This window comes from Rhineura floridana, chromosome 12, assembly GCF_030035675.1.
Source record: "Rhineura floridana isolate rRhiFlo1 chromosome 12, rRhiFlo1.hap2, whole genome shotgun sequence".
Taxonomy (NCBI): domain Eukaryota; kingdom Metazoa; phylum Chordata; class Lepidosauria; order Squamata; family Rhineuridae; genus Rhineura; species Rhineura floridana.
The window spans coordinates 8,905,663-8,931,727 of NC_084491.1; the positions used below are offsets into that span (position 1 = coordinate 8,905,663).

At 44.9% G+C, this 26,065-nt stretch overlaps 1 protein-coding gene across 12 annotated transcripts in view; it reads left to right on the forward strand.

Annotated features, from left to right (window-relative positions):
• The window catches only part of ANK1 (ankyrin 1), a 271,938-nt gene that overhangs the window by 137,262 nt on the left and 108,611 nt on the right, over window positions 1-26,065 (forward strand). For all 12 annotated transcript variants that reach the window (XM_061592462.1, XM_061592466.1, XM_061592468.1 and 9 more), the window contains exons 3-7: window positions 13,244-13,342; window positions 15,666-15,764; window positions 20,749-20,847; window positions 21,660-21,845; window positions 23,503-23,601. In XM_061592462.1, coding sequence (XP_061448446.1) covers window positions 13,244-13,342; window positions 15,666-15,764; window positions 20,749-20,847; window positions 21,660-21,845; window positions 23,503-23,601 — 582 coding nt within the window. The remainder of the gene's footprint in view (window positions 1-13,243; window positions 13,343-15,665; window positions 15,765-20,748; window positions 20,848-21,659; window positions 21,846-23,502; window positions 23,602-26,065) is intronic.

Below are 26,065 nucleotides of genomic sequence, written 5' to 3' on the forward strand. Positions count from 1 at the left end.
TAGAGGACTATCCCAGTGGCGGCTGGTGCCTGTTGGGACTGGCAGGCCAAAAGGCAGGGAGTCCAACAGTAGGCAGAGCTGGAGTCACTGGCAGGTGGAGGCAACTCATTGTAGCTTTGTCCCTTTCTGCCTCCTTGCTGAATTCTGCAAGGGCAAAACTGAGACTGAGGAGGAGGAAGCTGACAGCCAGGGCTGTCCCCTGAGCTAGCTGTAAGGTAGGCAGGGGGGAGCTGGCTGAGGGCAGACTGAGGCTGGTGGGTCAGTGCCCCATTCACACAAATGGACCAGGATCCTGTGGGCTATTCTCTGCTATTTATCTGTCTAGCTCAGTATTATTGGGAGATTGGTGGTTTGGACAGGGGAGGGTTCATGGAGCCAAAAGGGAGTGCTTAAATGGAGACAATTTTAAAATGGAGATGGACTCGCCACTGGCAAAGCATGCCTGGGTACTTCTTCTGTTATGGGAATTTGCAGGTAAATGGCCTATAATGACTACTACGAAACAGCGGGAGACAGCTCTGCAAGGCGAGGACCATTTTGGCAGAGGCATACTTTTCCCTCCTCCCCCACCCCTCCCTTTAGGATGATATAGCAAGATCTGTGTCTGAAAGAGAGCAACAGTTTTGAGTGGGTCAGGGAAAGAGTGAGAGGGCTCCCTTGTTGCTCTGGAAAACATCTTGGGGGGGCACCTCTCTCTTTGGGGGTTTCATGTTGGAATGTTTAAGCTGGCACCTGAACGATCCTGATTCTGCTACCTGAGAACCCCAGATCTGCAATCAGAACAAATAATGCAGATGAAGCCTGTTTGCATATGTTAGATTGGCTGGTGCATTGTTTGTCTGGTTTCCATAAATGAAGCTGTCAAAAGTAATTTTTGGTGCAATGAAGGTGATGACAGGAAGTGGGTGGGGAGAGCCACATGGAGACACTTGAAAACATGAGGACTAGGACCTTGCTTTAAAAAAAAATTAAATTTATAAACTGCCGTTTCCAGGATGCTGAATTGCACACCAGATAGTGAATTTTGTTTGCCAAACCATGAAGATATGGAATATGTACCTTTAACTCTGAAAGGCCGCTACAATTACTTGGTAGTGAGGGCTAGTGTATCTGCATTTTTTGTTGTGAAAATGAGGTAGCCACATCTCCAGAGCATAACTGATGTTCTACTGGGTATTAACCTGTGGCAGAATTCTTCCTCTCTCAGTTGTCATATATTCCTGTAGGATAGAGGGCCAATTTATATAAGCCGCAAAACCAAATTGAAAAAGCTTTTCCTGAGCTGGACTCGGGGCCAGCCCTGGGTGCCCCCATACCCCATGGTCAGCTTTGCAGGGTCACCAAGAGGTTTTGTGGGTCCTGGTGCAGGTGTGATGTTGGGGCCCCTGCTACTGCCCTTAATAGGACCCATGCATGTGTGTATAAAGCTGGGGGCCACAAATGAGAATTATTGCATGCACATGCTAAATGTGGGGATTCTCACCTGCGGCTTCTCCTTGCCCTGAGATAAGCAGAATGATAGATGTGCTTCATTTTTTCTTACATGGGGATAAGAGAATAGGGATTAGGTTGTGCTTTTCCTGAGTACCTCCTCCAAATTCCAAACCCCTTCTGGCAGAGCTTCTTTCTGCTTCCTGGGCTGAGTCTCATGGGTCTTCTGTTTGTGGCCTGCTACTGGCCTTCTCCACTACTCACTGAGGAAGGATTCTTCCCTTAAAGCCTGGCCTTACACCATCCCCACACCTTTCCTTGTGGTAACTGCCACAGATAATAACTCTCCAGTGGCACCTTGCTTGGAAATCTTAGGTGGCGTTCCCTCATTCTCTCGCTACTTGAACTCCTTCCCCTGTGTAAATGTAAATGTAAATGTAAATTTAATTTTTAGGTCGCCTATCTGGCCGAAGCCACTCTAGGCGACGTACATATTAAATTTCAATAAAATACAATAAAATACAATAATTACAATAAAATACAATATAATCAACAGTAACAAAAATAACAACATATACAGTACACAACAATGGGCATTCAGTATGTAATTAGCCCATCCCGGTGGTCCCAAAGGCCTGTCCAAACAGCCACGTTTTTAAGGCTCGGCGGAAGGTATCCAGGGAAGGGGCATGCTGAAGATCGAATGGGAGGGAATTCCAGAGAGTGGGGGCCGCCACCAAAAAAGCCCTCTCTCTAGTCCCCACCAACCTAGCTGCTTTTGTTGGTGGGATTGAGAGAAGGCCCTGCGTGGCTGATCTTGTCGGGCGGCATAATTGGTGATGCTGGAGGTGCTCCTTCAGATAAACCGGGCCGAAACCGTATAGGGATTTAAAGGTTAACACCAACACCTTGAATTGGGCCCAGAAAACTACTGGAAGCCAGTGTAGATTGAATAATACTGGCGTAATATGATCACGGCGACGACTGTTTGTAAGTAAACGAGCCGCCGCATTCTGTACCAGTTGAAGTTTCCGGACCGTTTTCAAGGGTAACCCCACGTAGAGCGCATTGCAGTAGTCTAATCGAGAGGTGACCAGGGCATGTACTACCAGTGGGAGCTGATGAACACCTACGTATGAGGTGTAATTGGTACCAGGCTGCCCGGCTCACTGCCGAAATCTGAGCCTCCATGGACAGCCTGGAATCAAGAACAACCCCAAGGCTGCGGACCTGGTCCTTCAGGGGTAATTGTACCCCATTAAACCTCAGGTCAACAGGACCCAACCTTCCTCTGTCTCCCACAAGCAGCACCTCGGTCTTGTCAGGATTTAGCTTCAGCCTGTTCCTTCCCATCCATCCACTCACGGATTCCAGGCACTTGGACATGGTCTCCACAGCCAACTCTGGTGAGGACTTAAACGAGAGATAGAGCCGAGTGTCCTCTGCATATTGGTGACACCGCAGCCCAAATCTCCTGATGATGGATCCCAGCGGCTTCATATAGATATTGAATAACATGGGAGAGAGGATAGAACCCTGTGGTACTCCACAAGTGAGAGGCCAAGGGTCTGAAACCTCATCTCCCAATGCTACCTGTTGATGCCTGTCAGAGAGAAAGGAATGGAACCACTGTAGAACAGTGCCTCCTATTCCCAGTCCTTCCAGGCGATCCAACAGGATACCGTGGTCAACGGTATCAAAAGCCGCTGAAAGATCCAGGAGGACAAGAAAGGTGAATTCTCCCCTATCTAATGCCCTCCTCATATCATCCACCAGAGCGACCAAGGCTGTTTCAGTTCCATGTCCAGTCCTGAAACCCGATTGGTATGGATCCAGATAATCCGTTTCATCCAAGTGTGCTGACAATTGGTCAGCTACCACTCGCTCAGTGATCTTGCCCAAAAATGGCAAATTCGAAACTGGGCAAAAGTTGTTCAAAACTTGGGGATCCAAGGAGGACTTCTTTAAGATAGGCTTTATAATTGCCTCCTTGAGGGCCAGTGGCATTACACCCTCCGCTAAGGATGCGTTTACCACCGCCCTAATCCCTTCGCCCAGTTTCTCCTTGCAATTCACAAGGAGTCATGATGGGCAAGGATCAATCAGACAAGTGGTAGGCTTCACAGATGAAAGCACCTTGTCCACTTCCTCAGAAGGGAGAGGCTGAAACCGATCCCACTGGACCGGATTGCAAGTGGACAACTCTGGTTCATTCACTGCATCCACGGCATACGGAATCGAGCTCCTTAGGTGTTCGATTTTATCAGCAAAGTGCTTTGCCAATTTGTCACAGGAGGTCTTAGAATGCTCCAAGGGTTCCTGAGCAACTGGACCGACCAGGCTTCGGACCACTTGGAACAACCTCCTGGGACAGCACTCTGTGGATGCAATAGAGGCAGCAAAGAACTCCTTCTTTGTCGCCTTTACTGCCACCTGGTAGGCAGCTACTGCTGCTCTGACCTGTGTCCGAGCACCTTCGGAGCGAGATTTCCGCCACCAGCATTCTAGTCGTCTCACCTCCCGCCTCAGATTACGCAACCGGGGTGTATACCACGGTGCTATCTGAGTTCTGTTCAGGGGGAGAGGACGTTTCGGGGCAACCCGGTCCAATGCCCTGGTGATCCCCTCATTCCACTCCATCACCAGGGTTTCAACTGAGCGACCTTCAGCAGGTTCCAATTCCCCAAGCGCAGTCAGGAATTCATCTGGATCCATCAAGCGCCTGGGGCGGACCATTATAATAGGTCCTTTACCCCTGTGGAGGGCGTGTGGCATCGAGAAGTCTATATTCACCAGATAGTGATCTGACCATGACACAGGGGTAGAAGAAATAGCCCCCAACTTCAGAACACTTCCCTCCTCTCTCAGGACAAATACAAGGTCGAGAGCATGACCGCCTACGTGGGTGGGCTCAGTATTACTAAGGTGCAGTTCCCAGGAAGCCTCCTTAAAGCCTTCCATGTTCCTTCTCTCTTTACAACAAACTGTAACCAGGGCTACTTGGCCTGGGCTAGTCACAGGCCTGCCTGAACAATCTTATCTCTGTTGCTGTCCAGATATAAAGAAAGATTTTGCCTTACCATAATTCATTCAGACTCCCTTACTATTGGGCTGCAGGCCTAGCTAATAAGTAGGTCCCTCCCTTCCAGTCTCCCAAGGATACATTTTACAGCCAACTTAAACCTCAAATTAGCATCTATTCTGTTTCATACACAACTATGTAAAATATTCACTTCATCATGGCTTGGGAGAGGTCCCATTATGTCACAATTACATGCTGAGATTCAGTGTCATCTTACACTCTGATATACCGTTTCCTCTTTCTATGAAAACTGTAAACACAGTGCTAAGAATTAGCAATGTAGCAGGGTCAGGGCAGGAGCCAGTGCTACACACAGGAACTGTGGTAGGGGGCCCCTTACTTTGTGGGTGACTGGGGAAAATGTCCACAGTTGTCTTCCCTCTGGAATGCCCTACAGCTTGGCAATGTTACCAAGTTATATGGCTTGTGCAGGATTTCAAACATAGCAGTGTGTCGGGGCCTGCTACTCCCCGGCTTTTCCTCAGCAATGTCTATGAAAAGGGCCCAGAGTGAGCTATCCCTTATTTGCTGCTCTGCTTTCAGAGCACTCCTGCTCTCCTTCTAGGATCTCCAGGAAGTCTCGGTCAGGTGGTGTGGGTGACTCTCAAATGCAGCAGAACTATCACAGGCTTTACTTTTCATAATTTTCGTTTTGTAGCAGTTCCTATCTGTGGTAAGCATTCATTATTTTAGAATATCCATTATTTTTATTCTTTACAAATAATAAAGAAAAGTTATAAATATAAAAGGTATCCAGCTGACCTCTTACAGCTTACGGTTTTATTTTATTATTATTTATATAGTACTTATAGTAATTGAAGTACAACATGCTAGGTAATGTTGCCTTGAATCAGTGTTCCATTGATTTTTACCTAGTGGAAATAGCATCAAAGTGAATACTGAAAAGGAAACATACTTTAAAGCTAATTGAAGGAAGATCATTTTTATAGTTAATACCCAAATAACTTGTAGAACCTTGAAAAAAAGGTTACAGACACTTGCTTTTTGCCACCCTAGCTCACTGCAGACAGTATATTGAAAAACACAGACTCTGAGCTCAGCTTGGCACCCCCACAGTTAATTTTGGTGCCCCCTCATCTTGGTGCCCTGCACAACTGCCCAGCTCACTCACTTCAAAGACCAGCCCTGCCTGGACTGCACCATTCCAGCATTCCATGGTGGGACGCTCCTGCATAGCAGGCTGAACCCTTCTCCCTGTTCAGGAAATTGTATTCATGCGGGGCGGGGGAGTGGTAACGTGCTAACACCCCACCTCCCCACATCTTGAGGTGGTATAGCCCAAGAAAAGCTTTCATGACTTGGTTTTGCTGATAGTATAAACTGCTGTTCCTCAAAGTAGTGAGGGGGGGAAGGGGTGCTATCAGAGGCTAGCAGTTTGTTTTTCATGAGATCTGTCTGTACTATACATTCCTGGGTGGTTTAACAATCAATCCTTCTTCACAGGGAACTCTGGGAATTGTAACTCTGTGAGGGAAATAGGGGTCTCCTAACAACTCTCAGCACCCTTAACAAGCTACATTTCCCAGGATTCTTTGGTGGAAGCCATGAAGGTATAAAGTGGAATAAATGTATGCTGTGAATGTGGCCCTAATCTGGCAGTTGCATTAACAGTTTACACATCCAGGCCATCTGTGTGCTTTGTTATGGAAAATCAAAATTCGGCAGTGAGACCCCTCATTCTGCTCTAAGAAAAGCAGTGATCTTCTGAAACCTTAAATAGTGTAAATGGGCTTATTGTCATTCCCTTATTTTTTTTGAATGACTTGTTCAGCAGTTTTACCTGTCTGCATAATTTACTCCGCATTGCTACACAAAAAGACTGTGACTAGGTGCAGACTTCATGGCTTTACCATCAATTTAGATTTCTTTTGCTCTTCCATTCTGCTGTCCACCCACCCTGGCTATCTATTCTGCTTAATATCCTTTCTGATTAAGAGTTCAAAGGCTGGCTTGCTATTTTGTGACATGTTGGTCGATCCTAATAAAGGGATTGCAACCTCTACTGTGAATGTTGGAACATTCCTCCTCTACTAGTCCTGCAGCCACTGAACTCTGGAACCCTCACCTGGCACCTCTAATATTTCACCTACACTTCCAGGCATTTTCTTACAATGATAAGGGCTGGAAACGTGGTTATTTAAGAAGAAGTAGTAGTAGTAATAGTAAATAATAATAATAATAATAATATCTGAAATCCTCAGATTATTCTGTGTCCAGAACCACATTGCATCTGAGTCTTGGAACTAAACATCTAACCTGAATGTTTTAGGATTCAGGACAGACAAAAGAAAGTACTTATTTACACAGTGAATAGTGCATATGGAATTTGCTCCCACAAGAGGTAGTGATGGCTACCAGTTTGGATGGATTAGACAAATTAATGGAGAATAAGACTGTCACTAGCCACGTTGGCTATGCTTTAACTGCAAGGTTGGAGGCAGTATGCTTCTGAATATCCGCTGCTGCAAACCGCAGGGGGGAGGGTGCTCTTGCACTTGGACCAGCTTAGTTGAAGGATCGCCTCGTCCTTTATACACTGGCCATATCACTGCGCTACCCTGCTGACAGACCCGCAGTTATCTCATCTTTGTTTAGTTTCTATGTGAACTAAGGCTTCTAGTGTAGTGGCACCAGCATTTCAGGACACTCTTCCTATTGAAATCAGACAGGCACCTACAGTTCTGATATTTCATCACCTGCTCAAAGTGGTTTTGTTTTGCCAAGAAATGTTAAAGAATTAGTTACACTCAGTGTTGGTCATTTGTTCTGCCTTTTATGGTCTAATAATATTATGTTGTCTTAATGATTTTATTGTACGGCACACACTCTCTCTCTCATACACACACATAATGATATGGCAGTTTATAAATTGGATAAATAAAAACATGGCTTTCTGGGACTAACCATCCATGACAATTGACTGCCTGGAGGGTACCCAGAGGTGAGCAGACAATCAAGGAAAAAGCTAGGATGAGTATTGGGGAGGGGAGAGGCATTTGAGTCTAGGTCATTTTGGGAGTCTCTACCCTGCAAGCTGCATGGGACTGACCATCCGCCACTCATGGGACATTCTGGAACTTGTTCTGTGAAGACCTGGGTGCCTGTCAACTGTCCTCCTTGCCTGCCGTTGTCTCATGGTCCGATTGCACCTCTGCCTTTCCACCCCGGGGAATATCACACTTATGGTCAAGGTCCAACCTCACGTGTCCTGTATGAGATAAAAGAGGGATGCGTGTGGTCAGACCTAGCCCATAAGCTCTGTATTCTCACACAAAGCTGAGCAAGGCCTAACCTACCATCTGATCATCATCATCTCCATCTGCACCAACCTTGATTCCATCCTCCTCCTCCTCACCACCGTCAGAGGACCAGCATCTGCAACTTTCATCTGTCATGTGCCACTTTAGACACCCAGCAGTACAGAGAAAAAAAGAGAACTTGGATTGTCTTGGGATGCCAGTGTGGTGCCTAGCTGAAAGAAAGCAAGAATACAGGTTGGATTGGGGGGGAACCCTCTGGTTGGTTGCAGGGGCCTCGGGACTTCAAGGCAGAGAGATTATGCATCTGTGCCAAAATATTGTGTTTGGGGATCTGCAGAAAGTCAGGGGTGGGCATGCATCTTATTTTGGGTTCCTCCAGGTTATCTCTTTATTGAGCATTCATCCTGATTTGCTTGCACAAAGCTTAGAGGTTAGAGATGATGTCTGATCTTTATTGTGCACTTGTTATGATTTGTTTGCAGGGAGGTTATATGACAGAGAGCATTTGTCCTGATTTGCTTGTGGGGTGTTTACACATCTTTCTGTTAATCATATGTTCATCCAGCACTCTTCAGTTCATTTCTCCCCTCACTTCCCTAACCGCAAAAAGTCAGTGTTTTTTTTAAGTGGATTTGTTGTGCCTGGATGACAGAACACTTTGACTGTGCAACCCTAAAGTTCCAATATGTGTTTGAAGCCCTCCCACAAATGCTGACCATCTGGATGCTCTGCACACTTGCTCTGGGTGATCAATTGCTCAGTGACACAGTAGGTTGGTTTACGAGGAAGAGTCGTGCTGGCTGGCTCTGCTCATTGACTCATGCTCATTAGGCCTGTGCACAGCTCCCCTGATCCAATCTAGACTGACCCAGGGACCTCCTGCCCTGGATCTGTCCCTGAATCAATTTGGAAGTGGGGCTAATGTTTCATATTTTGGGGTTTTCTTCTGTAGGGAAGGTTCTTGTGAAGGAGTACCCTGAAGCCAGCAGGACTGAATCCTCTACTCACCAGCAACTCCCCTATGAGGAAAGGCTACAATATTTGTGGCTTTTTAGTTTAGGGAAAAGGTCAGTAAAGGGAGACATCGCAAAGGTATACAGTAATACCTTAGTTAACAAAGTAGATGAGTTCCTGGACATTACTTTAACATAAACTTTGGTACCAGATGTAAGGATAACATGGAAAGAATAGGGATAGGTTCCTACACCCACTCATAGATGGTGGGGTCAGTTTCAACAGGGGCCTTAAAGGCTGCCTACCTGGTACCCACCCACTCCTCCTAATTCCCCCTCCCCTCATTCTGCTCCTCTGAATCATACTGGATCCTTCCCTTCCCAGCTCTGGGAGAAAGCATGAGATTGCTTTAAAGCAAAGCAAAGACGCAGGGTGGTCAGTTTCACCCTAGCAAAGCAAAGGCACAGGCTTGAAAGTTTATCCCTAGCACAGCAATGCTAGTCAGTTTCACCTTTTTAAAAAGTGTTAGTTAAAGGGAGCTTCTTCCTGGAGGATTTGTTAACTGAGGTATTACTGTATAAGATTATGCATGGTGTGGAGAAAGTGGATACAGAAACATTTTTCTTCCTGTCTATTCAACAACTTGGCACCATGCAATAAAGCTGAATGTTGGCAGATTCAGTCTAGAGAAAACAAAGTTCTACTTTGCACAACCTATGCTTAAACTATAGAAGCTGGAGTTCAGAAACATCTGCAGCATTAAAGGCTCCCCATCTGTACTATTAAAGGCTCCATCTCACTTTCTTGAAAGTTCGGACTAAAACCCAGAGCGGATTCCGTTGCCCCACTGACATAGAGCCACCAGCAGCCACTGCCCCCATGCATTCCTTGTGTGTCCATTTCTCTGCCCATCATATCTCAAACAATATTCCTGATATCCATGGCAGAATATTGTAAAGCAAGGACCACAGCTGTACTATACATTTTACCACTTTTACAGTCATGACTTCCCCCTTAGAATCCTAGCAACTGTAGTTTCTTTGTAACCTCACAGGGTGACAAGTCCCAGGGTGGTTTACATTCAAGCCCTCTACCCATTGGAGTTATAGCTCTGTGAGTAGTATAGCGGTCTCCTAGCAACTCTCAGTACCTTTAACAAACTCCAGTTCCCAGGATTCTAAGGGGGAAGCCAGGACTGTTTAAAGTAGTATCATAGTGCTTTAAATGTATAGTGCAGATGTAGCCGTGCTTGCCACTAAGAATGGCACCAGAAATTTGGATCATCACAGGTATAGCTGTGAGGGCTAGAATGTTACTTTAAAACCAACGAAAGCAGGAGTTAGCAAGATATCTACCAAAATGTACAGTCTGAAATTATAATCCTTCTGTCATTTATTTCCAAATCTTTTTGATAGTTTAAATAAAGAAACATGAGTTAGGCTTCAGGTGTTCATAAAGACCCCCTACAGACATAGAGCCAACACACTGAGGCGGCAACAGGACCATGTCTTCTGGCTTCACCACTGACATCCACATGTTCAGGGGTACATCAGGAGCTTACACTCATGTAGCTGGAACTTAAGCTTCTCTTTGGAGCACAGAAGTTGGTGGCTGGACTGGAGACTCCTTTCTATGCATTGACTATACACATGGGGGCAGGGAGGCTTCTGAGCATCTGCTTTGCATGCAAAAGATCCCAGGTTCAATCCCTGGTATCTCCAGGTAGGGCTGGGAATGTTGCCTGCTTGAAACCCTGGAAAGTTGCTTCCAGTCAGTGTAGACAATACTGAGCTAGATGGACCAATGGTCTGACTTAGTGTAAGGTAGCTTGCTATATTCCTGTGTTCCTATGATTGCCATTTCCAGTTTTATTTACCTATTATTCATAGTATCAGGATGTCCTTAGAAAGTCTATCTTCAAAATTGGTCTTCCTTAAATTAATTGTGTGTGGGTGTATAACTTAATTAGTATTAATTGACATATATGTCAATTAATACTTATTAAAGGTTAGATGAACATACTCTTGAATATTTCTTGGGCAAGTCCCATTTGCTACCAGGCTATGTTCAAGGTTCTAGTTTTGGTGTACAAAGCCCTATACAGCTTGGGACAAGGATACCTGAAAGACCGTTTTACTCCTTATATACTCAGTCGATCACTGCACTCTGCAGGTGAGGGCCTCCTGCAGATACCATCTTATCAGGAGGTCTGTTCCGCACAACATACCTTTAGTGTGGAGGCACCTACCCTGTGAAATTCCCTCCCCTTAAATATTAGACAGGCACTGTGATGTTCCTATATTAATGTATATATGGTAAGTGTTGGTTGTTTAGAAGATACATGGTAAGTGGAGTGAAAGAGGAGGGGGAGTGAATGGGCAGTAGAATGCTAGATGATTGGCTGAGTGTTTAAAATGGCTGAACGTATAAAAGGAAGAGTGAGAGTGGAATGGGGGGGAGAAGAGAAAGAGTGGATTGCTTGGTGGGGTTTGAGAGAGTTGTTTGCCAGAAGAGAGTGAAGAAGGAGGGGGGTGGAGTTCAGATTAGTATTGAGTAAAACCATATGCTTATGTGCCTTAAGAAGAAATCTTGTTAATCTTGTTAGCTTTGTTATCTGTAATAAATACTTAATTTGGTTTACCAAAGGCCTGATCCTTGGCTGGGGTTTCACAGACCAGAAGGGAGGGTAAGGTAATGACCAAGGCTGAAGGGGAACTGTAACAAATGGTGGCAGCGGTGAAGAGAGTAACAATACCAGTATTCAGAGTCTCTGGGAATACTAGTATTGGGACGTTACTGGTGGTTGCTTAGCAGGGGGATCTGTTGAGATCTGTGCTAGAGTGGATAGGGAAACCATAAGAGAGAGCGGTCCGGACTGGTGGAGTCCCTGGTGATGCCTAGTGACAGGCAGTAGCCACGCGCAGGTAGGAACCTGACAGGGAGAGCCAGGGAAGGACGCATCACAGGCACCATCTCTGTTATCTTTTCGGCGCCTGTTGAAGACCTTCCTCTTCCAACAAGCCTTTTAAGTAGAGACCTTATCCCAGCCTGCGTCTTTGTTGGAATTGCTTTTTAAGATGTTTTTTAAAACTTTACAAAAATGTTTTTAAAGCTTTTAAAAAAGTTTTTAAAGATGTTTTGTTTTAATATGTTTTTAATGGTTGTTGTGTTTTAATATATTTTGAAGTCTGTTTTTAGGATGTTTTAAAGTGTTTTTAGTGCTTTCGTTTGCCGCCCTGGGCTGCTACTGAGAAAGAGCAGGATATATATATAAATAAATAAAGGAGGTCATGAACAAATGACAAACCAGAATTATTCTTTTAAATCTGACTTAAAAATTGTTGCCCTTCCTTCATTCTTATATATCAGTATTACTAAAAAATGTAAATGTACTGCCTTCAAGTCGATTCTGACTTATGGCGACCCTATGAACAGGGTTTTCATGAGGCTGAGAGGCGTGACTGGCCCAAGGTCACCCAGTGAGCTTCATAGCTATGTGGGGATTCGAACCCTGGTCTCCCAGGTCATAGTCCAGCACCTTAACCACTACACCACACTGGTTCCATGGTTTTCCAGTCTTGTACTAACTGATTTCTATTCCTTGATATTTCAGATTTCTCTGTTTATAGGCAACTTTAATTCTTGCAGCAATATAGCACAGCTATATTGAGTTCACCTATAAAGAGTTCACCCCCTTTCTCTTTCACACACACATGTTGATGAAGCTTATGCCATGGATGAAACATTGGTTTCTCTATCCAACTCTGTTGGTTGCACAATTTAGCACGCCCCCTGGCGGAATCTAAATCGGTTCCAAAGCAGGGTCAGCTAAGAACAAGCAAGCTCATTTCAGGCCACAGTCTAATGCAGGGGTTCCCAAACTGTGGAATCACAGAGCAGCAGTGGTCTGCAATCTTCATTCAGGTGGTCCACAGCATGTCTGTAGATTTGTGGTTGAAGACGGGAGACTACATATCCATTGCGCTAAATCTTAATATTGATTTTTAATTGTATTTTTACTGCTTTTATTTCTTGTATTGTATTGTAATACAGTTGTAATACAATACAATTTGAATTCTGTGGAATACAGTAAAATACAGTATATAACAAATAAGAGAAGCTGTGAAAACACTATCATACATAGGGTTGCCAGGTTCATGGCCTGAGATTGATCCTGTATCTTTAGGCTGGGCCTGGCAACCAAGACGTCTTCAGTATCTTTAAAAGTTGTGCAGGGGGAAGGGAGAATTCCACCTTGTGGTTTTTCCCATTACAGGGTTGCAAGAACACCTGCACTTGGCTGACTTTCTCTTCTCCTAAAGATACAGGATCAATCTCAGGCCATGAACCTGGCAACCCTAACATATAGCATCTAGCAAAGTGCATTACAATTGCTCCAGCAGGCAGAAAAGCCATGAAGTGGTCCAGAAATTTGGGGAGGGGAAAAAAGAATTTGGGGACCACTGGCCTCTAATGGTCTTTCTCCTCTTTCTAGAATGGGTTGAATGCTTTGCACCTGGCCTCCAAGGAGGGACATGTGAAGATGGTGGCTGAGTTGCTGCACAAGGAGATTGTTTTGGAAACCACCACAAAGGTAAGACCCAAATAAGCTGCTATAGTAATTGTGTTGGACTCTGCTCCTGTGAAACTGAGGGTGGGGTAGGATAAAGGCAGTATCCTAGCTCCCATCCACACTCTACATTTAAAACAGTATTATTCCACTTTAAATTGTCATAGCTTCCTCCAAAGAATCTTGGGAATTGTAGTTTGTTAAGTGTTAAATGTTAAGAATTGTTAGGAGACCCCTCTTCCCATCGCAGAGCTCCAATTTCCAGAGAGGTTTAACAGTCAGTCTCCGGGAACTGCAGTTCTAACAGCTCTCAGCACCCTTAACAGACTATAGCACCTAGGATTCTTTGGGGGAAGCTGTGACTGTTTAAAGCGCTATAATACTGCTTTAAATGTATAGTGCAGATGGGGCCCTAGTTGCTGAGACCAGCAAGTGTGCCTGTCCTAGAAATCCTTTGATATGGGGTTAAGGGGTATCACCTAACCAGTTTGCATCATTGCCCAGATAGAAAGGGAAAGGCAAGCAAAGGGTGCTACTGCTGCTTCTCTCCTGTTGCAGAGTGGGGCTTAGCAGATGCCAACAATGCCAGCTCCTGACGCCGGCCTAGTGGTAGTGCTGTTGTTGCAACCCACTCTGAGTTCATCAGCCTGTGCCCCCTGACCCACCAGTTGAAGACTTATGATCTACATTGGGTGGAGGTAGAATATAGATTAGGATCTATTCATCTACTGCTGGATGATTTGTAATAGATCAGCAAAGGTTTCTGACTCTCCATTATTTGACAGTGATGACTTCCCCCGGCCAAAATTAGAATTCCTCATCTGTAATAAGTCAAATGCAAGTTTGTATTTCCTAGTGTTTGGTTCATAGGTTGCAGAATAGATCATTGGCTCTGCTCACTCACATCCTGAGTTGCCATTTGGCATGTGTTTCTGGTCAATGGATCTTGGGGTTTTAGTAAAACAACAAATGGCCAAACTATATGCAACAGTAATTGCATGTAGGCAATTAATGTGCATATTATAAAATTTCAAATTGTGGCCATTGATGGGGGGAAGGGTGAAGCAGGATTGAGACCATGACATATAGGGAGGGAGCGTAGTCATTCCACCACCTGCTGCAGACCCAATAAAAATCCTCTTCCCTGAAAGCTGCTGTTATTCTCTCTAGAGTTCTTGACAGCTTTGGGAGAGGTGATTTTTGCTGGAACTACAGCAGAAATAAAGGGTTAAGCGGTCCTCACTTCATGCAGTTCCAATCCTGCTTTTTTAAAAAATTACATGTTAATTGCTTTCTCTGTAATTAACACCTTGTTTTGTTGGCTCAAAGTAAATCCCACTATCCCTGAAGTCTACTTGCACTTGATCTAGAGCCTACATCACTCAAGCAGTTGTGGCCGCTTATGATCAGTGACTCATTGCCCCTAATTGAGTAGTTAAAATATGTGAATTAGTGTGGTTAAAGAGTGGCTAATGACCAATGCAGTTGAGAGTCCTGACTATTGTAAAGCAATGCTATTTATTATTATTATTATTATTATTATTATTATTATTATTATTATTATTATTATTATTATTATTATTATTCATTTATTATTGTTGTTGTTGTTGTTGTTATTGTCATTATTATTATTATTCATTTATTATTATTATTATTATTATTCATTTATTATTGTTGTTGTTGTTGTTATTGTCATTATTATTATTATTATTATTCATTTATTATTCATTTATTGTTGTTGTTGTTGTTGTTGTTGTTGTTGTTATTATTATTATTATTATTATTATTATTATTATTATTATTATTATTATTATTATTATTATTATTATTATTATTATTATTATTTACATCCTGGCCTTCTTCCTGAAGGAGCCCTGGGTGGACAACACATCAACAAAACACTTTAACAACAACAAAGCATTCTAAAAGCATTCTAAAAAAAGTTACAGATAAAAATATTATTTTATCCAGTGATCTCTGACTTGCCAGGAATAGCCTCCTTCAGTCATCAAATGCCTGAGTAAACAGGAATGTTTTCAAATTCCTCATAAAGGTCAACCATGACAGATTTCCCTGGGGAATCTTCGGAACTGTAGTTTAATGGGGAGAGGCAAGGATCTTTAATATCATTCTTGACACCTTCCCCAAAGTTTCTGAGGACTCTTTGGAGAAATTAATGATAGTTAAACTGGCACATAACCAGTCTGAAGTGTAGTGATACCTTGCCGAAGTAGGGGGTGGTTAGTGTTCTCAATTTATAGATCCATAGTGGTTTGTGGTTTTTTTAAAGTGATTTCTTCTTAATTTGTATCCTGCTTGATACTTTTCTTCCACCTGTTTTTTTCAGAAAGGGAACACAGCCCTACACATTGCTGCCTTGGCAGGACAAGAGGATGTGGTGAGGGAGCTGGTGAACTTTGGGGCAAATGTCAATGCACAGTCACAGGTGAGTTGGCCTCTCTTTGCAGTGGCTAGCCTATCTGAGTGTTCGGCAGAGCCAGCTTCAGGGTTTTGGAGGTTCTATGGCAAAAGACTATCAGTTGACCGCTCCCTTTAACAAGTAAGGGGCAGAGGAGTTACACCAACAAACTGATACTGCATCCAACAATCCTTTGCCAGACTCATGAAAGCGTGCAAAGCCATCTGCCAATAACGATAACAATGGTTAATATTAAACAGAGGTGGGGAACCTTTATGAGCCCAAGGGCCACATTCCCTTCTGGACAACCTGCCCAGGGCCACATGCCAGTGGTGGGCGGAACCGGAGGCTAAAGTGGGTGGAGCAACAAATATAAAATTTACTTTTGTACAGTAGGAGAGCTTCTATACGCACCCTCCTCTCTGTCCCCCCACCCAGGCAAGCAGGAGGCACCATTGCAGTTCAGGGTACGTTCCAGGCAGGTAAAAACACTCAAGGAGGATATGAAGCAGGGCCTGTGAGGGATTGGCCTGAGGACAGTCACAGGGCTCGATAGAGAGGCCTTAGATTCTTCTGTGATTCTATGATTCCATTACTGTTACGGAATATAACCATCCAAGTCAATAATGCAGAATCAACAGCAGATAAAACACAAGAAACAAGTAAGAGTGAGCAAGTAGAAATGGTCATGGTGGCTCAAAAGGTTAAGAATATTCTGTCAGTGTATTTTAGAAGCTTAGAAGCCTATTTTGGCATCAAGCAGTATGTAAATTGAAGAATAATTCTTATTATATCAAAATTAACTAATTCTGTGTGACAAAGATGAGGAACCTGCAGCCCTCCAGATGTGGTTGGACTCCAAGTCCCATCAGTCCCAGCCAATGGCCAGGGATGATGAGAGTTTGAGTCCAACAGCATTGGGAGTGCCAAAGGTTCTCCCCCTGGTAGCATATGGGATGGAGCCAGACTAAGTTAGTTGAATTTGAACATAATTCCACCAGAATCAGTGGGATTTAGCTGAATTTGTGACTCACTTGTTCTTTTGGTTTCAGTGGGGAGTCCAATTTAACTTAGTGTGGGTTGAACAGAAGGCAGACTTATAAAATTTTTGTTCAAAATTGGATTATACATATTGGAAAAACAAGCTACATACTTCAAATGATGTATATCATGCTTTTGAAATGTTATAAACTGTGTATTTTCTAATATAATCAAAGTTTAGTGTAGTGGTTATAGTGTTGGGCTAAGACCTGGGAGGCCAGGGTTTGAATGCCCATTCAGACACAAAGCTAACTGTGTGACCTTCAGCCAGTCACAGCCTCTCAGCCTAACCTATCCCACAGGGTTGTTGTGGGGATTAAATGAAGGGGGGATGACCCATGTACGCCACTTTGAGCTCCTTGGAGAAAAGGTGGGGCATAAGTACAATAAATAAATAAATACACACACTCACTCACACAGAAAATGAACAGTAATTCTGGAAATGTCCCACAGCAGGCCTGCACAACTGGTGTCCACCAAGCCACACACATAGCTCACTGGCCACCACTACTGTGGCAGTTTTCTGGTTTCTGCTGCCTGACTTGGACTCCAGATATGGAATAGGGGGGTGTTGTCAAGCAAAATGACTGCATTAACGTTGGGTTGCCTGTTACTGGACTTTTATCATTGGGTCCCTTATTGACGTTTTAGGAAGTGTGAATTGATGCTTGATATATTAAAAGTAAAACTTCCACTTGTTGTTAGGGAGGAAGAGCCATGATTATGGCAGGGACACACAGAAAACAAACTTTTTTTAAAAAAAGAGTTCATCCTTAACTCTCAGACACATCAGTTCCAGTTAGCCCCAACTAATTAATCAACTTTTTAAAAGATATGCCTGGGCTTCAAGCTTTAAATGTGGGGGGGGGACTTCAGGCTCAGGGGCTATATTTTGTCCTATAGGCTTTTCTATCCAGCCCTCAAGCCTCTGCTCAGGCCATACCCACTTGGCAGGCCACACCTCCTCCCGAGGCGACACCTCCCATTGCCCTTGCTCCATGCTCTCCTTTAGTGCTTGGCCTGGCTGGAATCTATTCTTACACATTGATAACTCCTCCTGCATGCTAGGATGGAGGATGGAGAGAGGGATGTGTGTAAACAAAACCTCTGGCTTTTGCATGGCTGGCATGCAGCCTAGTGTAAGAAGGGTGAGTCACATCTGTTGCTCTTCCTTATCTTCCTCTGTCATGTGGTCCCCACAAGGTTGCCCATGAGAGAATGTGGCCTAGGATTAAAAAGGCATCCCCACCCCTGCTTTAAACCAATCACTGAGGATGGAAATTGATCAATCTACCAATTTCAAGCTTGCAGCATAGTGTCCGGAAGATAGGCCACTTGCCTATTCTGGATGGGGTTGCACACCCTCTAAAGGAGCAGGTACGTCGCTTGGATACATCTTTGTTATTAGAGGCCCAAGTGACCTCGGTGGCTAGGAGTGCCTTTTACCAGCTTTGTCTGGTACTCCGGCTCCCGCCATGTCTGCATCAGGGTAACCTGGCAACTGTTGTCCATGCACTGGTAACCTTGAGACTGGATTACCGCAATATGCAATATGTAGGGCTGCCCTTGGGCCTGGTCTAGAAGCTCCAGCTGGTGCAGAATGCTGTGGCAAGACTGCTGATGGGGGCAGATGGCAGACAGCATGTGGCACCTCTGCTAAAACATCTGCACTGGCTGCCTATATCCTGTTAGGTGAGGTTCAAGGTCCTTGTGTTGGTATACAGAGCCCTGAACAACTTGGGCCCAGAATAATTAAGGATGAGCGCTTATATCCCTCCCGATCACTGAGATTGTCTGGGGGAGTACTGCTAGTTGTCCTCTGTGTTACAGAGGCCCGACTGGCTTCTACTAACGGTTGGACATTTAGCGTCACAGGTGCCATGCTATGGGACACTCTTCCAGCAGAGGGTCAGCAGTCATCCTCGCTTTTGACTTTCGTAGGGCTCTTGAAGACTTTTTTTTGTGCCCGCAGGCCAAAGCAGATGTTTAAAATGGTTTTTTTGAGTAGCCACTCTTTTTAAAGTTTTTCATTGGTTTAAATGTTTTTAACTTGCTGTTCACTACTCCTGAAGTTTTGCAAGAGGGCGATATATAAATACTTTTATTCATAAATGAAAAAAAAATGGAAATTGACTGTTTTCAAGTCAATCCTGACTTATGGCAACCCTGTGAATAGGGTTTTCATGGTAAGCAGTATTCAGAGGGGATTTACCATTGCCTTCCTCTGAGGCTGAGAAGCAGTGACTGGCCCAAGGTCACCCAGTGAGCTTCATGGCTGTGTGGGGATTCGAACCCTGGTCTCCCAGGTCGTAGTCCAACCCCTTTCACCACTACACCACCCTGGCTCTCGCATTTATAAATAGATAAATAAAATATCCTTTCAGTTTGAGTCTGGCTGGTTTTCTTTCCTACCCCTTCTGATTAGATCCAGATTGGGCGCAACTTCCAGATTCAAAGCCATTTAAGGTCTCTCCAGAGAGTCCCTCTGTTTGCTTATAGATGCTTCCACGCAGTTCTCGTCCCCCCTCCCATCGTCTCCCTGCCAGCATTGCTCTCTTTCTGCCAGCCAGCCAACCATCTGCATGTCACCTGCTCCGCCAGAGCTGGCGGGGAGGGGGGCATCAAGAGCTTTGTGCCCATTTGGAACAGGGGCCATCCACTGGCGCAGGAGCCCCCTGCTGGCTCAAGGAGGCACAGCCTCTCCATGACAGTCTGCTCTCCTGTGTTTTGAGTTGCATAAGCAAGTATTTGAAGGTCAAATACATGCCGGGGAGTCTGTGAGGAACTGGGTAGAGAAGCGTTGAGGCAAAGTGGGTGCAATGCAGAATGATAAGTGTAGGGGACCTAGAGGGCAAGCACTCTAGTTTCAGGACTGGGCTGGTGTCAATCACTCTGGCTGAGGTCAGGAAGCAAATGCCCCCCCCCCAAATCCTTTGATCCTGTTTGCAATTTGTACTTTTGAGTCATTTTCCTAAAGTGAGGAGACCGAATGTGCTTGGCTTTGTGGGCTGCGTAAACATGAAGCCATGTTGATTCTGTGAGCTCTTAGAGAGCTCTTAACAAGCATCCCATCCGCAGAAGCGGCTGCTACTTTTGCTGAGCAGGTGAGTAAACAGCTGGCAATCCCAGCAACTTAATTTACTACACACAGTTCTAGGTTTGCATGAGGCTGGCATATTTCTTCCCTTCTTAGATGATTCTTTGCTAAGCAGCATCTTCAGTGGAAACTGGAATGAATCAAAAATGCAAAAAAGTATTTTTAAAATGTTCTGCGTTGAACCATTCTCCCTTTCTATCCCTCCCTCCCTCCCTTATCCTAACTCCTACCCCAGACTCACAATACCTCCTTCTCCATTGTTTTCCCAAACCAATGTTCCCAAGACCTTTTGGTGCCTACGGTAGAAAATCCAAAGGGCACTTCTACCTCTGTCCCTCCCCTTACACATCAGCCCAGGCTGCAAACTGGGAAGTTCCCTTGTGATAGTTCCATTGAAGTGAACAGGAAGTATTGGACTCGTCTCTGGGCCACCCAGGAACAGATTTCCTCCTGTCACAGCAGCAACAGCTAATGTGTTGCGTCCTAGACTCAGGAGGGAGAAGCCAATACACAGAGCAAAGGGCAGCTTTTCCTTCCTTTAATTTTTGTCCCAGATTGCACTCCTCTCCCCATAACCTTCAAGAGGAGCTGCTGGTAGCCAACCCTACTCCTCTGTGTATAGCACCACTCTGATTTCTGTGGGTCACACTGGAGTGTGACAAAGTGCCCAACAACATCCTTTTTCCGTTTACAAGTTATGTTTATATGATCGTGGATTCTATTGCACTTCAAAGCATGCCAAGGTCTTTCCCTTTTTCCCGTGAGCCATTCCATTTCATCCTGGTGTACCTCCCATCCCCTGCAGTCATCTGCAGCAGCAATTACCCCTGTTGTGTGCAGGTGGCAATCAAGGTGCTGATTCTTTGTTTGCAGAAAGGCTTCACGCCCCTGTACATGGCAGCACAGGAGAATCACCTAGAAGTTGTCAAATTTCTGCTGGAGAATGGCGCCAACCAAAACGTTGCCACGGAAGTGAGTATCTTTCACCAATTCCTGCTCCTTGTTCCATCCACACACTATCTTGGGATTAGGGATATGGGAGACGTTTGATTCAGTTTGTGTTTGAAGGTGAAGCTACCTGATTTGCACTTTCCAAAATAACATGTGAACTGAAACACAGCCAATGTTTGAAATTTACATGTATCCAAATTTTGCGATGCAGTTTTCCAACCAAATAACGTTGACTAAAAGCAGGGCTTTTTTTGTGATGGCACTCACCAGCACCAATTGCCATCAGCGGAGGTCCATGTCAATGGGGCAATGAATCCTCTCTGGGTTGCACCCTGGACAGCTCCTTGAAAGTTTGGACTAAAACCTGGAGCAGATTCACTGTTCCACTGACATTGGAGCCACCAGTCTCCACTGAATATTGTCATCTCTTTTTTTGCTGCCCATGACAGTCAATTTGTGCTGGCACTCACAGCACATTTATCAAGATATGAGTACTGGCCCTCATTAATTTTTTTTACCAAAAAAAACACTGGGTAAAAGTGTGCATAAAAAATGAATATATTAGTAAAAATTGCATGTAGACGTGCAATACTTAAGAGAAAGCATTGCAAAACTGTGTGTGTTGGTTAAAACTGCATTAGGAGAAATTCTTGTTAAAATCCTGAAGGATTTCCATAGGGATTTTTTTTTAAATCTCAAATTGCTGTAAAACATGGAGAACTGAATTTAACTGAGAGAGCCAAAATGGACAGATCCTCCCACCCCTACCTGGGATGATGTGGCCCATTTTGCTCACTGTGTGTCTTCCTCTTTCCCTTCCCAATCTGTCGCAGGACGGCTTTACACCGCTGGCCGTGGCTCTGCAGCAGGGCCACGAAAATGTCGTGGCCCATCTGATTAATTATGGGACAAAGGGCAAAGTGCGCCTGCCGGCACTGCACATAGCTGCCCGCAATGATGACACGCGTACGGCTGCCGTCCTCCTGCAGAATGACCCCAATGCTGACGTCCTTTCCAAGGTAGGCTGGTTTGCCCAGTGAGATCCCTAGGGTGGACAGGGCTGTCTAATCTCTGGCCCCTTTGTGGTTTGACCCCACAGTAGGAGCGACATGAGATTTCTCAAATTGTAAGTAACCCAAAGATGCATGTGGTTGCCTCACAGAAGTCACACACACCCCATACATTTAAAGCACATTTATACCATTTTAACTGTCATGGCTTCCCCCCAAGAATCCTGGGAACTGTAGCTTTACCCTCACAGAGCTACAATTCCCAGCACTCTTAACAAACTACAGTTCCCAGGATTCTTTTGGGGAAGCTTTAAATGTGCTTTAAAGGCATGGTGTGGGTGTGGGTGTGACCAGAGAGCCAGGTGGGTGGGTTTAATAAAAAGAGTACTCAGAATCAGATACAGGGGAGATGCAGGTTCAAATTCCTAGTCAGTCATGAAGATTACTGGGAGACTTTTGAGGTCATCACTGTCACCCCAACCTACCTAGCAGGGTTGTTGTTAGGACAATAGGGGAGGAGGAACCGTGTATGGCACCATGAGCTCCTGGAAGGAAGGGTGGGATAAAATATTGATATATAGCTATTTTTTTATCAGATGCAATACAAAGCTGAGCAAAGTCGCTGCTGCAGAGTTTCCTGCTGGTTGCTAAAAGATAAGGAGAGAATTCTGAATCTGCATCCCAGAGCTTATGTGGCAGAGAAAGACACAAACCCCTAGCCCACCTGAGGAGATGAAAAGAGTTTGCTTTCACTCCTTGCGTCACATGTAAAGGGTGGGGAGTTTTTCAGCCAAACTCTTCTTTACCTTAAGTGCAATGTGGAAAGGATGCTATTCGTTTATTTTAATGTTTGTTAGGCACAGTCAGAAGAAGCAGATATAAAGAGCAGCTAATGAAAGGCTCTTCCTTGGGGTTTGGTGTGATTATCTTCAGTAGCGTAGTGGCAAATTCAGAAGTGCAGGATCCCTCCATGACAGTCACACCAGGCCCCCTCATAGCCACACACCATTTTGCATTTTCTCTTATCACCCTTGTTCTCCATGTTGTCTCTGAGTCCACACTCCACTACAACAGATGTCCCTAGGAGCCAATCAGCATGAAAGAGGAGGCTGTGTTAGCTACTGAGAAGAGTCTTCTCAGCAGCTGACTCACCTCCTTTCACTCTGATTGTCTCTAAGCAGCACGAAAGGACAAGGACTCTTCTCACTGGCCAACATGCTCCCCTTTCATGTTGATTGGTTTGTACATAGGGACTTGCCTGGGACCCTGCTTCCAAAAAAAGTAAGGGGTCCATGCCCCCCCCACGCCCCTGGACAGCTACACCTCTGATTATGTTCTGATGCATCACAGTTACACTGGTCTTCCTTCAAGAGATTAGAAAAGCCTTTGCCAACCCAGTGCCCTTCTGGATGTTTTGGACTACAACTCCCATCAGCTCCAGCGGGTTGGTAAAAGCTGGCTTAGAGTGAGTAAAGTGTGGTTCCCAGGTGGTCTCCCACACAGGTAGGTTATGGGACCAGGCATCCTGTTCTGCGATTTTCCTAAAGAAAATGGGCATCAGAGGGGGCCTGACTCAGTTCTGAAGTCTTTCCTGCTTACCCCAGGTGGTTTGGGTTCAATCACGGCTGTAGTTCTACCTTGATTGTCCCCCTGCCTCTCTCCCCAGACCGGCTTCACCCCACTGCACATTGCGGCGCACTACGAGAACCTCAACGTGGCCCAGCTGCTGCTGAACCGTGGAGCAAGTGTCAACTTCACGCCCCAGGTGGGTGCCTGGAGAGTCCCCTTCTCACAATCACAGGAGGCCCCTTGCCAACGCGTTGTGTTTGTTTATGAGTCGCTTTTTTCAGAAATGATCTCAAAGCAACTTACAGAACAGATATTAAAAACAGATATCAAAACAAGAATAAAAACAACCTACAATACTCAGAAAATGCATAAAAATGCCTGCAGAAGTGTGTGTGTGTGGGGAAATGGCCTTTGTCTAGACTGTATCACTTCAGACTGTACCAGGTAAGGGCTCATATGACTGAATGTTCCTCTGCACCAATAAATAAAGGGTCATATCCCATAAACTCTTGTTCAGAGTAGACCCATTGAAAGTAAAGGGCCTAAGTTAGCCATGTCTGTTAATTTCAATACATCTACTCTGAGTAGGATTAGCATTGGAGATGACCCAGAATTTAAAAAGATAAAGTGTTGCATTGAACAAAGTTCCACTCAAAATAGACCAGCTGAAATTAATGGACTGCCTTCAAGTTGATCCCGACTGATGGCGACCCTATGAATAGGGTTTTCATGGTAAGCGATATTCAGAGGGGGTTTACCATTGCCTCCCTCTGAAGCTAGTCATCCCCAGCTGGCTATGGTCTGCTCAGCTTGCCACACCTGCACAAGCCAGCCGCTTCCTTGTCCGCAACTGCCAGCTGGGGGGCAGTGGGGCTCCTTGGGACTATGCAGCTTGCCCACGGCTGCACAGGTGGCAGGGTACGTAACCCCTGAGCCACTCCCTGTGGGGGTGATCTTTATAGCTGGCCCTTGACACCCAGGAGACACAAGCGGGATTTGAACTCACAGGCTCTGGACTCCCAGCCAGGCTCTCCTCCCCACTGTGGTAAGTTAGTCATGTCCATTAACTTCAGTGGGTCTACTCTGAGTATGACACAGTCCAAAGTTGTTGTTGCAGTAGTATTTATTTATTATGGTCACAGACCAGCAAAGTTATATAAAACATATAAAAATAGTTTTAAAAATGACGTAAGAGCAAAATGCAGTTTTATAAAATTCACTCTCTCAGGAGGATAACATTTCCCCCCTGATTTGCATTGAAATCATAATAAACACAGAGACCCTTTCAGCGATATAAGAGGGCACATCCCTTAAACAGTTTAGTACCAAGATTGTGGAGTTACTTCCAGAAAAGGCTGTTAATGGAAAAAATATCTTCTTCCTGCATTCCTTATACATGTTACAATACAAAAGAATTTGTTCAACAGATTCTGTTGTTCCAGCGCCCGTTCGTTAACCAGGATCTTGCTAAATCTTTCTTCTAATAGTGCTGAGGGCAACACATTAAAATGAGCAAGGTAAATGCTCTTCTGTACTTTGGGATAGTTCACAGCCTGAAGTTGTTTTTTTAAATCCTTGAACAGAGAAAACCAGCCTTTCAGTGAGAAGGCCTCATTAGAACCCTGACATATAATAAAGGAATAGCAGAGTTGCAAGGGGCCTGTAAGGCCTTAGAGTGCAACCCCCTGCTCAATGCGGGAATCCATCTTAAAGCATCCCTGACAGGTGGCTCTCCAGCTGCCTCTTGAATGCTTCCAGGGTTGCTCACCACCTCCCTAGGTCATTGGTTCCATTGTTGTACCGCTCTATCCAAGTTTTTCCTGATGTTCAACTGAAATCTGGCTTCCTGCAACTTGAGCCCATTATTCTGTGTCCAGCACTCTGGGACGATCGAGAAGAGATCCCAGCCCTCCTCCACGTGACAACCTTTCAAGTACTTGAAGAGTGCTATCCTATCTCCCCTCAGTCTTCTCTTCTCAAGGCTAAACATGCCCAGCGCTTTCAGTCTCTCCTCATAGGGCTTTGTTTCTAGTCCCCTGACCATCCTTGTTGCCCTCCTCTGAACCTGTTCCAGTTTGTCTGCCTACTTCTTAAAGTGCAGTGTCCAGAAATGCTGCTTTTATGTGTTTGGGAAACATTTTTGTACAGAGCAACATTCCCTTGTGATCCTTCACCGGCAGCCTGAAGTGGTATAGCCCAGAGATAGCAAAGAATTAGCCTCCCTCAGGAAAGAGGCATATCTGCACCCTCCCTTAGTGAGAATGTCCTTTTCAGTCATCCCTCCATTCTTTACCATGATTCCTTACTGGTCTTCTGAGAAAAAGGAAAGCTGTGAAGAGAATGGATTAGGGATTGTTCTGAGCCTTATGCTTGGTTTGGAGGGCCCTTTAACCACTAATAGTCCCCCAAGCATCTGCCCAATGGTATCCGGTTCTGATTCTAGTCGATCTCAGCTTAGATTGGAGAGTCCGTGGCAGAGTCTGGTGGATGCCCAGCTGCAAGTGGCCAGGTTTCTGGCACTGTAGGAGAGCTGGCTGTTAGTCTAGTGGGACCGAAGGCAAGGAGCGTATTCAAAGACAGAAAAGACTCAAGTAAGGTCCATAACATCAGCATCTGAGGGTCAGAAGGGCAAGAGAGAGGCAGAGTTCCTATGAGAACAG